This window comes from Haplochromis burtoni, unplaced genomic scaffold (assembly GCF_018398535.1).
Source record: "Haplochromis burtoni strain Fernald_Lab_line unplaced genomic scaffold, NCSU_Asbu1 Contig_157, whole genome shotgun sequence".
NCBI classification, from domain to species: Eukaryota; Metazoa; Chordata; class Actinopteri; order Cichliformes; family Cichlidae; genus Haplochromis; species Haplochromis burtoni.
This window is the reverse complement of record NW_024582518.1, coordinates 1,020,794-1,038,300: the sequence shown is the minus strand read 5'-3', so window position 1 is coordinate 1,038,300 and position 17,507 is coordinate 1,020,794. Positions and strand designations below refer to the sequence as shown.

General features: G+C 42.5%; 2 protein-coding genes across 5 annotated transcripts; one reads left to right on the top strand and one right to left on the bottom strand.

Moving 5' to 3' along the window:
* The first annotated feature begins 221 nt into the window (after positions 1-221).
* Positions 222-3,419, top strand: LOC102291258 (chromosome alignment-maintaining phosphoprotein 1). Of its 2 annotated transcripts, none has more exons than XM_005932749.3 (3): positions 222-391; positions 1,236-2,147; positions 2,936-3,419. In XM_005932749.3, the coding sequence occupies exons 2-3, from the start codon at positions 1,238-1,240 to the stop codon at positions 3,313-3,315; spliced, it is 1,290 nt and encodes a 429-aa protein (XP_005932811.1). In that variant the 5' UTR covers positions 222-391; positions 1,236-1,237; the 3' UTR covers positions 3,316-3,419. The 2 variants fall into 2 exon arrangements, with proteins under 2 accessions (XP_005932811.1, XP_005932812.1); XM_005932750.3 differs by lacking the exon at positions 222-391 and adding an exon at positions 399-540.
* Positions 3,420-4,724: 1,305 nt separating this feature from the next.
* On the bottom strand, positions 4,725-17,391 carry fbxo3 (F-box protein 3). 3 transcript variants are annotated; one of them, XM_005932751.3, is made up of 13 exons: positions 16,864-17,391; positions 16,585-16,782; positions 15,709-15,798; positions 15,446-15,609; positions 14,029-14,143; positions 13,738-13,942; positions 13,597-13,642; positions 10,611-10,695; positions 10,406-10,528; positions 10,216-10,331; positions 10,018-10,125; positions 9,861-9,943; positions 4,725-6,492 (listed from the first exon to the last, which is right to left on the bottom strand). In XM_005932751.3, the coding sequence occupies exons 2-13, from the start codon at positions 16,677-16,679 to the stop codon at positions 6,343-6,345; spliced, it is 1,380 nt and encodes a 459-aa protein (XP_005932813.1). In that variant the 5' UTR covers positions 16,680-16,782; positions 16,864-17,391; the 3' UTR covers positions 4,725-6,342. The 3 variants fall into 3 exon arrangements, with proteins under 3 accessions (XP_005932813.1, XP_042080906.1, XP_005932814.1); XM_042224972.1 differs by lacking the exon at positions 16,864-17,391 and having other exon boundaries at positions 16,585-16,842; XM_005932752.3 differs by lacking the exon at positions 16,864-17,391 and having other exon boundaries at positions 4,725-6,489; positions 16,585-16,841.
* Positions 17,392-17,507: the final 116 nt, after the last annotated feature.

The following is a 17,507-nucleotide window of genomic DNA, read 5'->3' as shown; positions in this document are numbered from 1 at the left end:
TATCTGTATTCATTTATATCTAGTTCACTTGAAAGTGTAGGCTAGTTTGTCTCACCAGAGCCGGAAGATTTTATGTTTTTTTCCTCTATAAACGAAGGAATGTCCGACAATTATAAAACACCCCAGAGATCTCGCGACAATTGAATGCTAGACGAGAGCCTGGTTAAGGGAATTTTGTGATTGGTCAGTGGCGGACGGCTGAAGTGAGTTGATTGGCTGTGCTGGAGGTAAACACGGAAAAGGGCGGTAGCAGAGAATCTGCTGAGCAGGCCGGCGGTTAGCCTAAAAGATGGAGATTTAATCCGGTTCAAATGTTTCTCCTGAGTGGTTTTATTGTTATTTCAGGTTCAGGATCTTTGTTACAAACTAACACAGCCGGCGGTGGAGTCAGGTGGGTGGAAAAACCTGGTTAAAATATGTAGTTTTTAGTGCAGGCAAGCCTGTTAGCTGCGCTCTTCTATCCCATTGATGTGAACAGCGTGCAGGAGCAGGGTTACCGTTATCCCAGTCCCAGGATAAACCGGGATGAACCAGGATAAGGTGACTTACTCTGGAGACAAATCTCACTCCTAAATGTGCTTAAGTGTTGAAATTGTATCACTGTTAATGGGGAAAAAGATTAAATATTAAAAGAATCCGTTTAAAGGTTGAATGTATTTGATGAAGATAAGTTTACAGGCTGTGGAGGGATGGAAGTAAGAGACGTCCAAAGTACCTGGTTGTGATTTCCTGAAGTGTTAGATTATTTTAATGGAATCTGTTTATTTATTTTTTATATATATTTAGAGCTGCTATTTTTAAACCGGACTATAGTAAAAAACCCACACATTTCTGCTGCTTGTGTGACAGCAGAGCACACAGCACAGATTTTTACATGTAACGTGCACAATTTGGTTTCGGTAAAGGTCTAACATTGGCTGTTTTTGAAGTTTTGTATTCCTGGTTGAAGCAGACATAAAATATACTTTTTGAGCAAATATTTCGAAATTGGATAAATCGAGCCCGACAGATATTTTGCTATTTCCCAATCTATTTATAACAAGCAATAAAGAAATGAAAACAAAAATATAGAAGAGACAAGAGAAACACCGTTCAACCATGTTATGACTGTTGGTGTTGCATAGTTTGTCCACCAGAACGCACTCTACATTTAGCTTTAAGAATTTTTTATCTTGATCTTAGTGGCAGTTTTCTGAGCTCACCTGGTCCTGACCTGCTCTGTACTATCTTTGCAGGGATGTCGGTTATCATACAGACTCGTGGTGAAGTAGGCGGGGGTGTCGCGGCTCACCTCCAGTGCCCCCACTGTGGCCATTTCTCCAAGAGCCACGCCCATCAGCTCTCCCACATTGCGGCATCCCACCCCTCCTGCCTTGACGGTGTGGTGATGGGACGCCTCGGGAACATCCTGATGTACCAGAGTGGCGCCCGGCTCTTCCACTGCTCCTACTGCTTCTACACCAGCAGAGACTTCACCAAGCTCTACAAGCACATCATCACCAAACACTGCATGGATGAAAGGGACAAGGGAGGCGACAACGGGAGCGAGAAGGGTGACGAGGAGGACGAAGAAATGAAAGATGCCACCAAAAGAAAGCAAACTATTAAGACTGAGGAAGAAGAAGAAGAAGGGAAAGGTGACGCCAAAAGAAAGAAGAGCAATGAGGAGGAAGGAGAAGGAGGGAAAGATGAATCTAAAATAAAGAGCATCAAGACTGAGGAAGAGGAGGAAGGATGCAGGGACGTCCTGAAAAGAAAGAGGAGCAGTGAGGGTGAAGAAGAGGAGGAAGGAGAGGGGGTGGAGTCGGTTAAATGCGAGTATGATGACAAAAGCGTGCTACTGTTTGATGGCGCCAGGTACCGCTGCCTAATCTGTGGTTGGAAGAACAAGCTGAAAGCTGTGGGTGTCAGCCACGTGGTGCGCAAGCACAACATTCCCAAAGCGTACGCCAACCAGGCCATCAGACGTGACCTTGCCACAGCCAACCAGATGCAGAGTGGCGGGGGGGTGGAAGAGGAGGAGGCAGCGGTGGCCGGGCTGAGCGGTGAGCTGCTGAAGGAGGAGATGGAGGCCACGGCCAAAGTGGTGCGCTTCATCTCCAACCGCTTTGTGTGCCTGATGTGCGGCTGGAAGACCAAACTCAAAGGTACCCGCCCACGCACGCAGCTCAAATCAAACTGATGCAGATAAAAAAACATGAACTCAAGGTCCCAGGTACGAATCCCTGCACCTGCTATTCTTTGTAATGACCAGCAGGGGGCAGAAAGCAGTTATTACATGTATGTGTAATGTAACACTTCTGTACTACTTAGCGTTCTGTGTTTTGTAGCCGTTTAACAGACTGTTACCTGGAGGACTGCACCAAACTGGGACAATAAAACTTTGTGGTGATACACTGCCCCCTGGTGGTAACATTTTAAAATATATTTAGAAGAGACTACCGTAACTACAAAAATGACCTTTTAATGTGACATTTACGTCTTAAAGCTTGTATGCATGGCACAGATACCACATCGGGCTGTTGCTTTAAATTTGTAAATGTGAGTTAAAATCCCAGAAATGAAGGAAAGCAGACATAAAACGCCAGAAAATGTAAACACAATCTTTACATTTTAATTACTCTTTAAGCTGACTTCTGTAGTATTCTTTTGGACTTTTAAAAAGATTAGATATGACTTTTTTGACTTATTTTATGCGAATTATTATATTTTATAACAACAGCAACAACAAAAGAATTTTAATCAGCTTATATTTGGTAATTGTATCTTTTTGGTTGTTGTTTTTTTTTTTTTTTTTTTTTAAGCAAGCAAAACTAAAAAAATAAAAATCTTTATCTAATTGTTTTTCAAACCAAACAAGCAAACAGATAACTAAAAATAATCCAACATCAAAAACTATAGATTTATGTTTTTATTGTCATCTGTGTCGCTGCAGGTTTCGCCATCAGTCACGTGGTGCGTTGCCACGACGTCGAGCGGCCGTACAGCTGCAAGGACTGCAAGCGCAGCTTCTTCTTGCCGAGCCGGCTGCAGCGGCACATCAGCTCCGCCCACCGGCCCGGCCGCTACGCCTGCCCCTTCTGCTGCTTCAGGTCGCACTTCCTGGGAGGCTTCGGGAGACACTGCAGCCGCTGCAACGCCCGCGAGGAGGAGGGGGATGGCGGTGATGGAGGGGCAGTGGAGGAGGAGGACAACGAGGAGGAGGAGGAGGAGGGAGAGGACAGGAAGGAGACAAGAGGGGAGAAGAAACGCAGAAGTCTGGGGATGGTGGCGGCGGAGGAAGACGACGATCAGGACGAAGATGACGAGGACTGAAAAGGAGGAGGAGCTACAGAAGCACGCGATACTCCGCTGAACATTTTTAACCTGCAGAGAACAAATATCTGTTTCACCGAGTCTGAATAAACTTCTTTTTTTTTTACGATTCGTCTGCTTTAATGAAGCTTCGTGTCTTAAATTTGGAGATTCGGGTGTTTGAAGCTCGACTGTAAAAAGAGCTTCAAATCACCGCTTGAAAATGAATTTGATGGCGTTCGTGGAGACTGCTCACATCATCAGCATCTGGATCCAACTCTTTAACAGACTGAGTTTGTTTAATTACGCTCAGCTGAATGTAACCGCTGGTTTAAACTTTTTATTATTCACGGTTTCATTCACAGTTTAATGCAGCGGTCTTAAAGATTTAAATTTAAATGCATGTTTGAGGTCACTGTGATCTCGGAACACGATTTCTCATCTGACTTGTGTCCATTTAGCTGCCAAACTACACTGGGGAGACGGCAAACGTGTTTAAACTCATCACTGCCAAAACTTTTGGACACAACTGAACTCAAAACTAATATTTTCAGCTTTTAAAAGGTCAGAATTGAAAGGTTTAGTAATGATGTGACACATTCACATTAGAAACCCAAATTAAGAGTCTTACGCGTCACTGGTCTTGACACTGCAATTGATTTTTTTTAATATTCATGTATGGATCACCATTAAAAACTATTTGTTTAGGTCTAGGAACCGCTCGTGGCCTGCTGCTTTGTGTTTTCTTGGTTTCCATGGGGATGTGTAAACGGGAAATAAGCTTACCGTTAACGTAGACAAGGTTCAAAGTCATGCTGTTGTCTGTAGTGACTGCATTAACTTACTGAGCACTTACTGCTGCTTCAGTTTTACATTAATAGTATTAAGCTGACAAACCAAGTGGACGTTTATTGTGAAGTAGCCAAAGGAAATGCAACATTGGTCAGCAGCATTTACTACTATAGTACAAGAATGATTTTATCATCCATCCTAAAATGTCTGGAGAAGAGAGGAGCTACCTGACAGAGGTCAGTGTATGTGCAAAAACACTTTTTTTTTCTAGTTTTGGATCTGGATCGCATCACAGAGAGCAAATCACGTGAGGCACACAGAAACCCCGCCTACCTGCTGATCAAACCTGTTTGTAAGGTGCAGCCAATTGGAAAAACTGGCGGCTAAGACAGCCTGTGGTACATGTGAAGCTCCTCTGGAAAAGTGTAAGAGCTTCCAGGAACTGGCCAATCAGAATAAAATCAACTTTAAGGGAGCAGAAACAATTTGTTTTATAAAAGCTGTGAAAAGGGCAGGTATCTGAAATAAACTCAATCTTTAAAAGGCTGGTGAAGTCTCACTAAAGCTCTGGAGTTAATCTTTTTACAGTGTGTGAGAAAATCACCTTCAAGCGAGCGTGTAAAAGTAAAGCGACTCAGTAGCAGTGAATATAAGAGATTTATTTAATCCAAACATACAAAAACAAACCCGCTGACTGTCCCGCCTCCACCGGACAGAAAGGAAGGAGACCTGTTTTAAGATACCAACTCAAGTCTAAGAAAGCAGCGTGAAGCATACAACACTTTAACCCCCAGATAAAAGAAACCCAAGTCCTCTTCTCTTATCACACTCTGCCTGCCCTTGCGTGTACACATTATTTTGAAATAATTTTTTTTCTTTGAGGAAAAAGCACAATAAACCCAGATTTTCTTTTTCACTGCACCAACTTAAAGCCGTATGACTACAACTCATCTTAAAGGTAACATATCAATCTATAGCTGCAAGTATTTATTATTGTATTAATTTACTTTCTTTATTGTGTCTCTCTCGGGTTTTAATACTGGCTGAAGGTGTGATTTGCTGGCACATGACAAAGGATAAGCACCAGATTTAAGGAGCAGAAACCATAAAAATATGCAATAAAACCTTTGGCTGTGGAGATCTTTCCTTTTTAATAACACACATAACAGCTGCACTGCTCAGTTTATCCACTAGGGGGAGGGCTAATGTTGAATCGCCTCTCTCAAATTAAAAAAGTGTCTCATATGAAAGCCTTAAATAATTCCTAAAAGTTTAGGCTTCAGACATGTGAGACATTTGAGTGGTTGCTCATCGCTAATCCAACGATATACCTGCTGTTTACTAACACAGGAAAAATTTGGAATATTTGATTTCAGGTTTTCAGATTTTCCTTGTTTACCTTTGTAGGTGTTGAATGGATTTGTTGGATGAAAAAAATCCTTTCGATGAGGCCACATTGGGCTGGTTGGTGTTTTCTACACCAAATGACTGCATGCTAGGATTAAATGACCACACACATACTGAAATTTTCTTCCAGCGTCTCTCAGATTACACTTTAAGACGGCAGCATAACATCTTTTCACCTGCAGATACTGTGAAGTCTCCATATTTTTTGGAAAAGAATCTCTCTTTCATTAAATTTTGGCTAGGAAGCCATAAAAAAACAAAATCTATCAGTAGTTAGGCTTAAGTTCCTGCCCCCCCCCCAAAAAAAACACTGCTTTTCTCATTTAAAGAAGGAGAAGCATTATCCCTCTGAGAACTAAAATCTTATGGACAAAAGTAACAGACCCACATTTTTTCCATTTCACAAAAAACCTCCAGATTTAAGTCTTGTAGTCGACACAAATCGGTATTTTCCTCATTCTAAACTGGAACCTGAAGCCACCGGCGTCAGTTTGTTCCCTGCTGTGTTTGTTTGGGAGCCATAGATCACCACGGTGCTCCTTTAAAAGGCCAACGCCAGTGGCGTCCAGCCCGTCTCATCCTCACTTATCAAACAGTGTCCTGACAAAAGCTTAAACACCCAACAGAAAAAGACCATTTCTATAAAACTGCACTTTCACATTTTGATTTTGTTTCACTGGCAGCTGGAAGTTGGTGCGACTCGGTCCCCGTATGGCTCTGCTTGGTGGGTTCACTGGTACAACCAGTCCCATAATCCCCTGCTGCGAGTCAAAGGCCATACGGAAGCTTTTAATGTTCATCGACCCAATTAACTGACATCAGCATGTTATGATGTTGGGAGGTCAGAGGTCAGATGTGTCGAGGACACCATGCTCCCTCCAAGGCAGCCATGTTGATTCCCCTAAGGTCGTCGAAGTCATCGCCGTCTCCGTCGCAGTACTCGCCGTCGTCGTCGTGGTCGTCGAAGCGAGGCGTGTAACTAGCCAACGCCTTCTGCTGCTTGGATCAGATGTCGTCCGGAACAAAACAGAAGAGACAACAGAGCGTGAGCAGCAAGTGCTGAAGGTTGGACAGTCTGAAGCTGATCAATGAGATCATTAAAGGAGGCGACGCCTACTTTAACCCTCCAATACAGAAGCAAGACACGGTGTTGGTGGCTGATCTGCACGTCTGTACCAGTTTTTTACCTGTTTGCAGAGAAGTTTTGGCTCACTTTTCAGCCATTATGCGTTTAATTTTTGGTGGTCTCTGCAGGTACTTTATGGTGCGCTTGGACACCATACTGGTATCACACCATACCAAGATATTTAGAAAGCCTAACAGTGTCACTTACACTGACACAGATGTTACGCTGAAGTCATGTTTCACTAAAAAGCCGCTAGAGGGCATCCCCTCAGCAGTGAACAGTATGCTGAGCTCAGTGAGTTGTGCAAGATAGCTAATTACAGTGTAATTAGTAAACTCTTTAAATTAATTTTAGGCTTGAGTTCTTTGAAAAAAGGCGAGCCAGCCAACCCCGGTGAAGCTGTGTGACGGAAACACTTCAAACTGGCCCTGAAGTCAGCTCCTGATGTCCGCTGTCTGCAGCAGGGCTGCTCTCAGCAGCTAAAATCAAACAAACTAAAATCTGGACAGTCAGACTCTCTCAGTGTAGCTAATGATTTTCCATCACCAGCAGCTCAGCCTGCAGCTTTTACATTTTTAAACTCAGACTGCAGAGAGTGAGAGATGCAAGATGCAACAAACCTCCAGAGTACAGGGGACTCCGAAGATCAAAATTGTTCTGGGACCTGAAACTGAAGCGATCACAACAGCCAAGTATTGAGGCTTCATTAATGTTTCCAAGATTCAAAGTTATTTAGGAATCTTGTTTCCCCCTCCAGGGCCCTGTTTCAGGAAGCCGGTTTAGAAAACTCAGAGTGAAAAACGATACTCAGGGTTGAGTAACCCCGAACTGTCCAACTCGGAATATTCGGTTTCAGAAAGGCTGATAACAAGTAGTTCAGTCAACGCGGAGTTGCTTTAACCCCAAGTTAAGCGCGCGCACGAGGATACATAAAGCCCTGATTAGTGGAGCACAGATTAAGCGAGTCACCATGGAGACGGAGGGAAAGAAGGCGCGGTCAATGTATTTTACAGCGCTTGAGGCCGAAATTCTGATGGCAGCATATGCCGATAACATGCAAATTTTGCAGAAAAAAAGTAACACAGCCTCAGCTGCAAAAGAAAGGGAGCATGCATGGCAAAACATAGCCGACAGAGTCAATGCGTGAGTGTTAATTTAAACATTGATCTAGGGATTTCCACCCATTTAACACGTTATTTTATTATATTTTATTTTATTTATTTTATACATTTTATTTTGTGATGTGATGTGAGCGCAGGTGCAACCCAACAGGCCCCAAACGTTCCTGGCAGCAAGTAAAAATGAAATATAAAAATATAGTCCAAACAGGTAAGGTGTAATTGTATTATGAGCCATAGTGCTTGGTCTGTTTGTCCGATGTAAATCAATTGCAGTTAGAGGCTACATTAATTTCCCTCTGTAAGCACTTATTGAAATTATCTGAGCACATTACAAGTACATATTTGCTTACTCTGTATGCTCAAATGTGACCCGTTATAGCCAACAGAAAAAAAGCGGAGGCCCGAAAAACAGGTGGGGGTCCTCCACCACCACCACTCACAGAGCCTGAGCATTGGCTTCCACATTTGTGATAATGTTGGCAGCATCATCATATGATCTTCACAGTGCAGAGAACACAAATTAGCATCCATTACTATAATGAAATAATTTGTTAGTTTGAAATGCTACAGGGAACTATGTACCTGTACATTAATGCTGTGGAAAGACTTCCTGTTCACATAGTCTCCTTCATTTACTGAAGGAGCAATGATTGGAATGTGAGTGCCATCTGTACAGCCAATCACGCCTGGGAACCCTGAAAATAAATGTAAAATTTAAGTAGTAGTTCAAGTATCACCACATCATAAATTGAAGTTTTGTTCATCCTGATACCTGCAATTTTGTGGCATCCCTCTTTGATAGAATCTTGTGGGTCTATGACCGGGGAACACCACAAACGAGTACAGGAGACGTTTCAGTGCAACTGTAACATTCCTGACTGCCCGACAGACGGTAGCCTTGGAAACGTGCTCAGCGTCACCAATATTATACAGAAAGCTCCCGTTTGCAAAAAACCGAAGTGCAATACAAATAATATGTAATGAACTGAGAGCATGTCCGCGATGTGTCACATGGCAATATTAGGCCTGAGGATGTTATTCAAATAACATTATAGATTGTGCTGAAAACGGTAACGTTCACACAGAAATCATCAGGAAATGATAAAATGTCCAAACGCGCTCTGATCACTCTCTCCCGGCGGAGAGCTCTGCGGAGAATTTGGGCTTCAACATCTACTGGCTCTTCAAGGAAGGAGCACGCCATGTCTGACACTTCCTACAGTCAGGTTTCTGACAAAGAGGCGGAGAACGTCAGGGTTAGTTGAAGTAAACCTGCTAGGGGGCAGGTTAGCTTCACGGAGTGTGTCGTCATAGTAACTCACTCAGAATTAATCTAAACTCGCTTTGTGAAACCGAAAACCCAGAGTTTTCGTTAACTCAGGGTATACTTACTCAGAGTTTGCACTAAACCGGCTTCCTGAAATAGGGCCCAGGTAAGGAAACTAGTAATTCTGGTAACTTGATTTATTTATTTGTTCATTTTATTGGATTATCGGTTCTTTATGAATACACCTGACCCACACCTGAAGACAGCACTGTGGAAATCATGTACATCACTGTATACGTACAGAGCTTCCTACTGATTCTTTTAATATACACAGCTCTGCTCAGATACATTACTTCTTATCTCTGTACATGCATGTGTAGAAACCATAATCAAGTCATCCTTCTCCTTGTGTTTGATTCCTGACAGTTTACATTTGCTGCACCTTTTACCTGAAATAATCTACAATTAAGCACAAACAAATTGTCACAGTGGAAGACTTAAGAATATCTTAAAGCATTAAACAAACAATTTCTTGACCTTAAAGTTGCTCTTGTCCTTGATATCATCTCCTCATCCTCTTATATTTATGTTTACTGCCCTCAGCTCATTAGAGTAAAGCTGTGCTGCATAAACCTGGAAGTTTGACTTTTCATTTTGTCTTCCTGCAGTACCTTCTCAGCCACTTCCCTTTGCAGTAATCCTGTCTTTGTAGTTCATTTGTCTCCAGTTAACCAGCCATGTGCATCAATGCCAGATGTTGAAAACCAACAAATAATTACGTTTCAGTTTTGACTTCAGTCTAAAATCCCCTGAAAGTGTCTTTTGATTTTCAGAGCGTTGCAGAACCTCTTACCGTTCGGACCACAGGCTCTCTGAAGGGGGGGCAGACCATGTGGAAACGAGGTATGGCCACGTGAAAAACTTCCTCTTTACTGGCTATGAAAGAAACAAATATGAGAACAGCAGCAAAACATCTGGGAGGCGTTTCTGTTACAGGTGGAGGTAGTTACCAAGTCTGTGGAAGGTGTAGTGACCCTCCATGTACTCTGACGAGGTGGAGAAGGTCGTGCAGCTGGCGTACTCGTGTACTTTTCCAGGCGTCATGACCGGGAACTCCCCTGCACAGATACACACACAAACACACACATTCAGCAGCTGGTCTCAGCCAATCACAGTGGAGCAGCCCAGGTGTGATGCGGGCAGCGTACCGACCACGCCGGGACCCTGGACTTCCTCCACGTTGCCATCAGAGGTGGTGATTTTCCAGTAGCGGCTGTCGAGCTGACAGGCAGCTTCAGGCGAGGCGCTGCTGGACATTTCTATTCTGAAAACACACGCCGGGTCATTAAAACGCTGAAAAGAGGCGGTGAGAGACATGGCGAGCAGAGAGGAAGTTACCTGATGCGGTAGGTGAAGAAGAAGTGTGGAGGATGGACGGACGAAAGCTCTGGCAGGAAGGAGGTAGAAACGGAGACTGTGATGTCGCCGGTGGTTGCCACGCAGCTTTTGTCGTGCACATACCTGCAGAGCAAAATCAGCTTTGAGCTTCACAGAGGCTCAAACACACAAAACACTCATTAACGTGTGCGCGACTCGTTGTTACCTGAAGATCTGGTCTCTGATGATTGGATACTCTCCCGTGACGACGTTGTGCACGTAGGTCGTGAACCACTCCAAGAAACATGAGCCTGAACACACAAACACTCACAGTTTCCCACGTTTTCATGCTCAGGGTTTCTGCAGCTTTCACACAAAGTTAAAGAATCACAGAGAACAAACTGACACAAACTTATAATCTGTCTGGGTGATTTATCCAACTGGAGGAGAGAAATAAATCAAGCAGCTGCTGAAACGGTCTCGTGTTTAGGACTTTCGGTTCGGTCTAAAGTAGCTTATACCTCAACTTTATACAAATGAATGAAGAGTGGACGACTTGAGTCAAATGTTCCTGCAAACCTGAATCTATCAAATCACATTTCACAGCTGGATGCGTGGACAGTACCTGGGTTTAGCTAAACCACGGCAAAGACGAGTAAGCCCAGTGATAGACCCGCCTCTCACATGATGACAGCTGTGATGTGTTCCAGCACACTGTGATGCTGAACTGAATGTAGGGAATTCAAATGTTGTCTTAACTCTGTGAGATTACTCAGATTCACTGCTAGACCTGTTGTTTCTCTCTTTATGAGCGTAGGTGACATCACCAAGAAAGCAGTCAGATACACTCAAATTCACCTGCATCTTTATCTGCTCTTTTTTCCACCTTGAAACTTTCAATGTCTATAATTGCCGTCTGACAGTTTGTTCAGCTCATAGATCTCTTGAACTATCAGCCCGAAAACCTTAAACCACCAAGAAACCTGCAGTGAGTCTGTCAAGTTGGTCGACCTTTTGCCTTCATTTCCTTCTCATTGCATCCATCTTCAGACAGTGAGTGAGGGAGGAGGTCCGTCTGCCTGACTTTTGCGACCGCGCAGTATCATCTGTGGAGAATTTACATTACAACTATGCCACGCCCCAGGCAGCGGACTTCAAAGAAGCATAACAGGAATGACTTCTTGGCCGCCGGATCTCCAGCTGTCCGTGTCCGCAACGGAGTATAATTAAGACCTCAGGCATCGTGTTTCCTTTAATGATGTGAATTTCAGGGCAATTTTGGTTTTCCGTTTGCTGTGTGGCTCCAAGACCCGAAGCAGAGTTTTTGTTAACGAATTTAACTAAAGAAAAATGGGTTATTTAAAAAAACAAAACTGCATCGAACAAACGCCCGCCTACTTTAAGAAGTTTGGACTGCAGTAAAAACAAGAGCAGGGTTAGGGTTCAGGGTTTGTTATTTGCTCTGTTTAAATCCGTTTTAACCCACCTGACATATTGATTATTTTTTATTTATGTGGATATAGAAGATGTATTAATTTGTTTAAAAAAAAAATACTGAGTCAGAGGTCAAACATGACATTTTAAATCTTTACACGACCTTCTATATATTAACATTACACGCTGAGTTGACCATGAAGACTGGATGTAAGAAATATTTGAACATGACCTTTCTCTGCACTTCTACAAAGCAGAATTCAAAATTTTTCACGTAATTGTGATTACAGGTAGAAAGTTTATTTTAACACCTGAGAGAATTGGACCTTTTTGTTTGACGGACTTTTGGACCTGGAAATGTTTAATGACATCAGACTGAACGAGAAGACAAGTTGCAGAAAAGCTTGTGACATCCAGCTTTAGAGTTCGACAGCAGGGCAGCAAAAACAAACAGATCAAACAGAGAGACGAGCTGTCGCTGTTAAAACTGAGAGGAGAGTGCACGGTGAGACACTTAACAATGTTCATCTGAACTCCTGTGAAGAACTATGTGATAATACAATTGCACTCAAATACATTACACCCCAGTCAAATACAGTTAACTGACTGAACATACAGAAATGTTCTACTGGAAAGCTTACAGGATACTTCAACATAGAGGTTTAAAAAGACAAAAAGTAAATGAAATGATTTTTTCTTCCTAAAACCGATTCAGCATTAATCCTAAAAGCCTTTTAACAGTTCCTCTTCAAACTTAAATATCACTTAAATACTCATTGCACAAGTTTTTCACAAACTGTAAATAACAACTTGTCTTAAATTCTCTAAATATTTAGTATTTGTTTTCTCTTTATCGTTATTATTACTGCTATTTTCTGTTATTTTCTTCTTAATTTAACTGCATACTTCTATATGCTCATGTAAAGCTGACGAACACGAGCCAAAGTATTTCGTTATGGGTAAATGTGGCTACACTGTTTATCTGTACATGACAATAAAACTTAAAACTTGAAACAGCAGTGCTCAGAATGATCATAAAGGCTTCCTGTTTCTGTTCTGTTTGTGGTTTAAAATAATATGAGATTAAACTGGAGGCTGTTTTACGGGTTTATACCTAAATTATGTTTCAGTTTGGTCTCGTGCGGCTTAATTGAAAACCCCTCTTAACCCAACGTCATAAACTTCCACATAACCTGACGTGCACCAAGAAATGGGACAACACGTTGCGTTGACGCAGCCCACAATGACTAAAGGTGTAGAAGGTTACAGCGTAGGGTTAAAAAGAGCTGACCTGCTGAAGCAAAATTAAGGCATCAGTCTGAATTTTGATTTGAAGACACAGTTGGTTCTAAGCGATGTTTAATTAAGATTTTAATAATTTAAGTATGTGGTGTAGTTTTAATATTGAGCCACTAGATGGCATTGATGTCAGCTTTGATTACCATGTCAAACTTGCAATTCACTAATTCTTGTAAATCTTCCGTTTCACGAACTTTGGAGAACGACACCCTGATCACAGCAATTCTACTGAAGCTGAAAGAATCTGGACTCTTACCTCTAAGTGTTTTTTGATTTTAGGAAAAGTAAGAGCGCTTAGACCAGAAATTATACACGTGGTCTGCCTAAAAAGTCACCAGTGACAGGAAAATGAAAACAGGAGTCATCTGCAAGTCGAAGAACTTCCTGACCTAAAACCACAATTCATACTTTAAAATGTTAAATAACATTTTCTGAATATAACATTTCTAACACAGTTGCAGATAAAGACTGGCGCTGACCTGTGATGAACATGTCGATGGCTGAAGGATCCTGAGCCGTCTGATCCTGAAACACAGAAAGAAGAAACAGTTCCAAATATGTCCACTGAATGCTACAGAGCATTTACTTTGAAAGAATAAGCAGACAGTAAATGTGCTGACCGGGCAGGGGTAGAAGCTCTCAAACATCTGGCGCCCCTCAGCAGGCTCCAGCGCCATATACTGACTGAGGCCTGTGTGGAAGCAGAAGGTGAGCGGCAGGCAGCGCCTCATACCCTTCCTCTGCTGGAAGCCGCCGGCTGCCGTCTCCACATCCAGCAGCACCTCGGAGCGGTAGTGGTTGGACAGAGACATGCTGCCCATCAGCCTGAGGACAGAGAGACAGGTGGAGAGGAAGGTGAGACAGATAGAAGGGGGTGTGGCTACAGTCTGTGTTCTCAGGCTGACACTGACCCTGGGATGACCAGCTTCTGACCGTTGTGGATGCGGTAGGAACAGCGGTAGTCGTCTGGGAGCTTGCAGCCGATCTGTGCCTCGATGTCATTCAGCTCCACCTCGGTGGTGCCCTCTGAAGACAGAAACAGGAAACATCACCTTTAAAGGCGATGCTAATGGGCTGACAGATATAAACAAAAAAGGTTTTCTTGTAGTTTATCTTCAGGAGAGCTCAGACTTTACATGCAATTACTGATTATCAAGTTTTATAGAAAAGAAGGTGACGAGATGTGTGAATGACTGAGAAACATGAGCAGAGAGCAACCCAACAACTTTCAAACATCAAGAAACACTTTACAGCAGAACTTTGTTTTACTGAAGCAGAAACAAAAGAACTTGATTCTTTTAGCTCAAGAACAAAGAAAATTTGGCAGAAACATGCAGATTTCTCCTTGTTACACTAAAAATGGCAGAGCAGTGAAGGCAAGCCTGAAGCCATCTGCTTCATCTGTCATAAAATAACGAGTAGGGCTGCCACGATTAGTCGACTAATCACGATTACGTCGACTATTAGAGGCTTTTTTTTAGTGTTTTATTTGTTCCTGAGTAAATCGTTTGGCTGAGATTAAAGTTATAGTTTTTACACAGCTGAATAAACGTCAAGCAGACAGCTGATTATCAGAAGTGTGAGATGCTCGAGAATATACTCCGGTGTCCTGTTATATTTTAGATAGCAAGGAGTTTATTAAACTTCACCGAAACAATCTGCAAATTTCATTAAAATTTAATAAACTATCATCTTGTCTTTATTTTTAGTTAGCACATACCTTAAACACTTAAAGCTGTAAGCTAATGATAGTTATATAAGAGCAGATGCTGCTGGTGCAATAAGCTGTAGGTTTTACGTCCAATGGATGATGATCTGATTAGTCGACTAATCGCAAAAATAATCGGTGACTAGTCGACTATGAAAATAATCGTTTGTGGCAGCCCTAATAGCAAGTGAAGCGAGCCATGAATTTGTTTATTACTCAGCTGTCTGTTGACTTTACTTAAGCCTCTGAAAACAGGGGGGCGTGTTTAAAATAGCTGTAATTCATAAACAGCTAATTCTGTACTTTAGTTAAACCCTTTGAAACAAACCTGAAAGTCTGGATTTTAATCACATATTCATTGTTTCGTGTAAAATCCACTGTGGTGACGTGCAGTGAACTTCAGGCTTTGTTGATGCAGTGAGCACAAAGAAAGCCAAACTCGGAAAGAATCTTTTTGTTAATGAAGAACAACATTTTTATTTAATTTTCAAACCTCTGTTTTTAAAAGTCTAGAATTCTGGTGTTGCCTTTCAAACAAAAAGCCTGGCTATTTCCAGTTTGAACGATGTGATATCTGTGCCAGCTGTGGTGCATCCAGCTGTTGAACTGTTGTGTGACACCTTTGAGTGATGCGATCATTCGTGGACACCTCTGCTGCAGGAAGCTCTTGAGCTGCTCCCACGCCCTCTTCAGCACTGCGTAATACTGGATGTACCGGCCCAGATCAGTGTAGTACTGCTTGAAGAGGCAGAACCAGGACACACCGCTCTGCAGTCGGTCGTCACTAAGCGAGCATACAGAGAGAGAGAGAGACAGAGAGAGGAGAAAAGTCAGAGTGCGGTGAGGCTGCGGCGAGGTGTAAAACATGTCGGGGTGAACTCACTCTGTCAGCAGCCAGTGTTTGCAGCACTGAGACTTCCAAAGAGGATTGTGCTTAGAGAGCTCGTTCAGGCGCCTGCTGACAAAGCTGCAGCTGAGGAGGAGGGAGAGGGGGAGGAGTCAAACACAGAGAGAGGAGTTTTATCTCAAACACATCTCGTGGTTTACACGAGAGCAAACAGATATAATGACACATCCTGAAAACTACTCAACTTTATTTAAAATTTATGTTTATTTAAAACAATAATTTTATTTAAACCTGAACAACATATTTAACTGTTTTATCAACTAGAAAAGTTTTACGACATATTTATGTACCTTTGCTGCAGGAAACCAGTGTACCGTAACTGTAATAACCCTTCTGCTATAATAATCAGAACATATTTGTGTGATTTCACTGAAAGAATCGGATGCCTGTGTTCTTTTATTACATGGATTTAATGCGCTTTTTAGTACTTTGATAATAAGTTTCAGTAGATTAACATGAAAAGGGTTGAGGCTAACAGACATGCGCAGCAGGGGACGTAAACAAATAGTTAGCAGCAGTTAGCATGCGGCTAACTGTAAACGCGATCATATCTCGTATATGGGGCGTTTTAAAGTCTCTGTGTTGGCTCTGCGCTACGTGACAGCTGTCATTAAAGTTACATTTTCATGAATACTTGCAGTAAAACACTGACAGCACCTTTTGTCACAACTCTTTACTCAGAATTACAAGAACAAAAATTAAAATAAAGGGGCTCGCCTAACGAGCTGCTGTCGTTGTTATTAGCGGTTAGCCTCTAGCCTGCGTTTCCTCCTGCAGCTTGTGTAAGAAGAAATCAATGGCGTGTTTTCCTCTTCCTCTCCTGGCTACACCGTGGAGGTGTGGGATACGTACTGCATCAAGTCCCTGAAGTCCAAGTAGGATAAAATGTGCAGCAGCGGGTCTGTGGGCAGTTGATCCATCCGTAACTCCATGAAAGCGGCTGCCATTGTTAGCAGTAGTGACGCTGTTTCTTCTTCTACAGCGTTTAACGGCTGTTGGTGAACTTTACCTGGTGAACTTCTGTACTTTACCGCCACCAGCTGGTAGTCACTGTGGTTAACGATGTTTAATATTTATATATTTTTTGACTTCTTTGGTGTAAATTTTTGTGGCTTCTCTGTGCACTCTTACCTGTAACCTAAATGTCCGTAACAAGACGCGGTCTTGTCTGGTCTTACTGTGGAAATGTTCCACCCAGTGTTGCCAACTCGTCAGTAAGGAAAATCACTATTGGCTGTCCGAAAAGTCGCTAGAAGTCGCCAAATTACGTCATCGCCTAATTTGCATAATTGGTCATGCTACTGTAATAGCTAGGTTTCATTTGACGTAGACGTGACGTCGACGTAAAGCGCGAAATTTGACTGGCGGTCGGAAGTGAAAAAGATAAGCGCAAAATCACAGACAGACAGTACGCAAAATGCCTATGTCCTGTTGTGTTTACGGATGCTCCAGTAGGTCGACCCGAGAAACTGATAGACGGTATTTTAGGGTACCAAAATAGCCCAACGAAGAGGAGAAAAATGGAAAATTCTAACCGAAAAACGTAGGAAAAAATGGATTTTAAATTTACGTTTACAGTCGGGAGGAGCAGAGTCTGCCAATGCCCGTGTCTGCAGCGACCACTTCGTCAGAGGTAATGTTAGGGTTGCCAACCGTCCCTTAAAATACGGAATCGTCCCGTATTTCGAAACAAAAGCACACGTCCCGTATTGAGCCAATAAGGGACGCACTTTGTCCCGTAATACAGTGAGAATCAAAAGTAGTCTATAAATGTT

Bases quoted from the DNA above. Each gene is read 5' to 3' on its own strand.
- LOC102291258 (XM_005932749.3), top strand. From the start codon at position 1,238: ATGTCGGTTATCATACAGACTCGTGGTGAAGTAGGCGGGGGTGTCGCG. The intron at 2,148-2,935 runs GTACCCGCCCAC...GTGTCGCTGCAG, and splicing joins CTGGAAGACCAAACTCAAAG to GTTTCGCCATCAGTCACGTG.
- fbxo3 (XM_005932751.3), bottom strand. From the start codon at position 16,679: ATGGCAGCCGCTTTCATGGAGTTACGGATGGATCAACTGCCCACAGAC. The intron at 14,144-15,445 runs GTGTCACACAAC...TTCTGTCTTCAG, and splicing joins AATGATCGCATCACTCAAAG to AGGGCACCACCGAGGTGGAG. The intron at 13,643-13,737 runs GTCAGCACATTT...TCTGTGTTTCAG, and splicing joins AGAGCTTCTACCCCTGCCCG to GATCAGACGGCTCAGGATCC.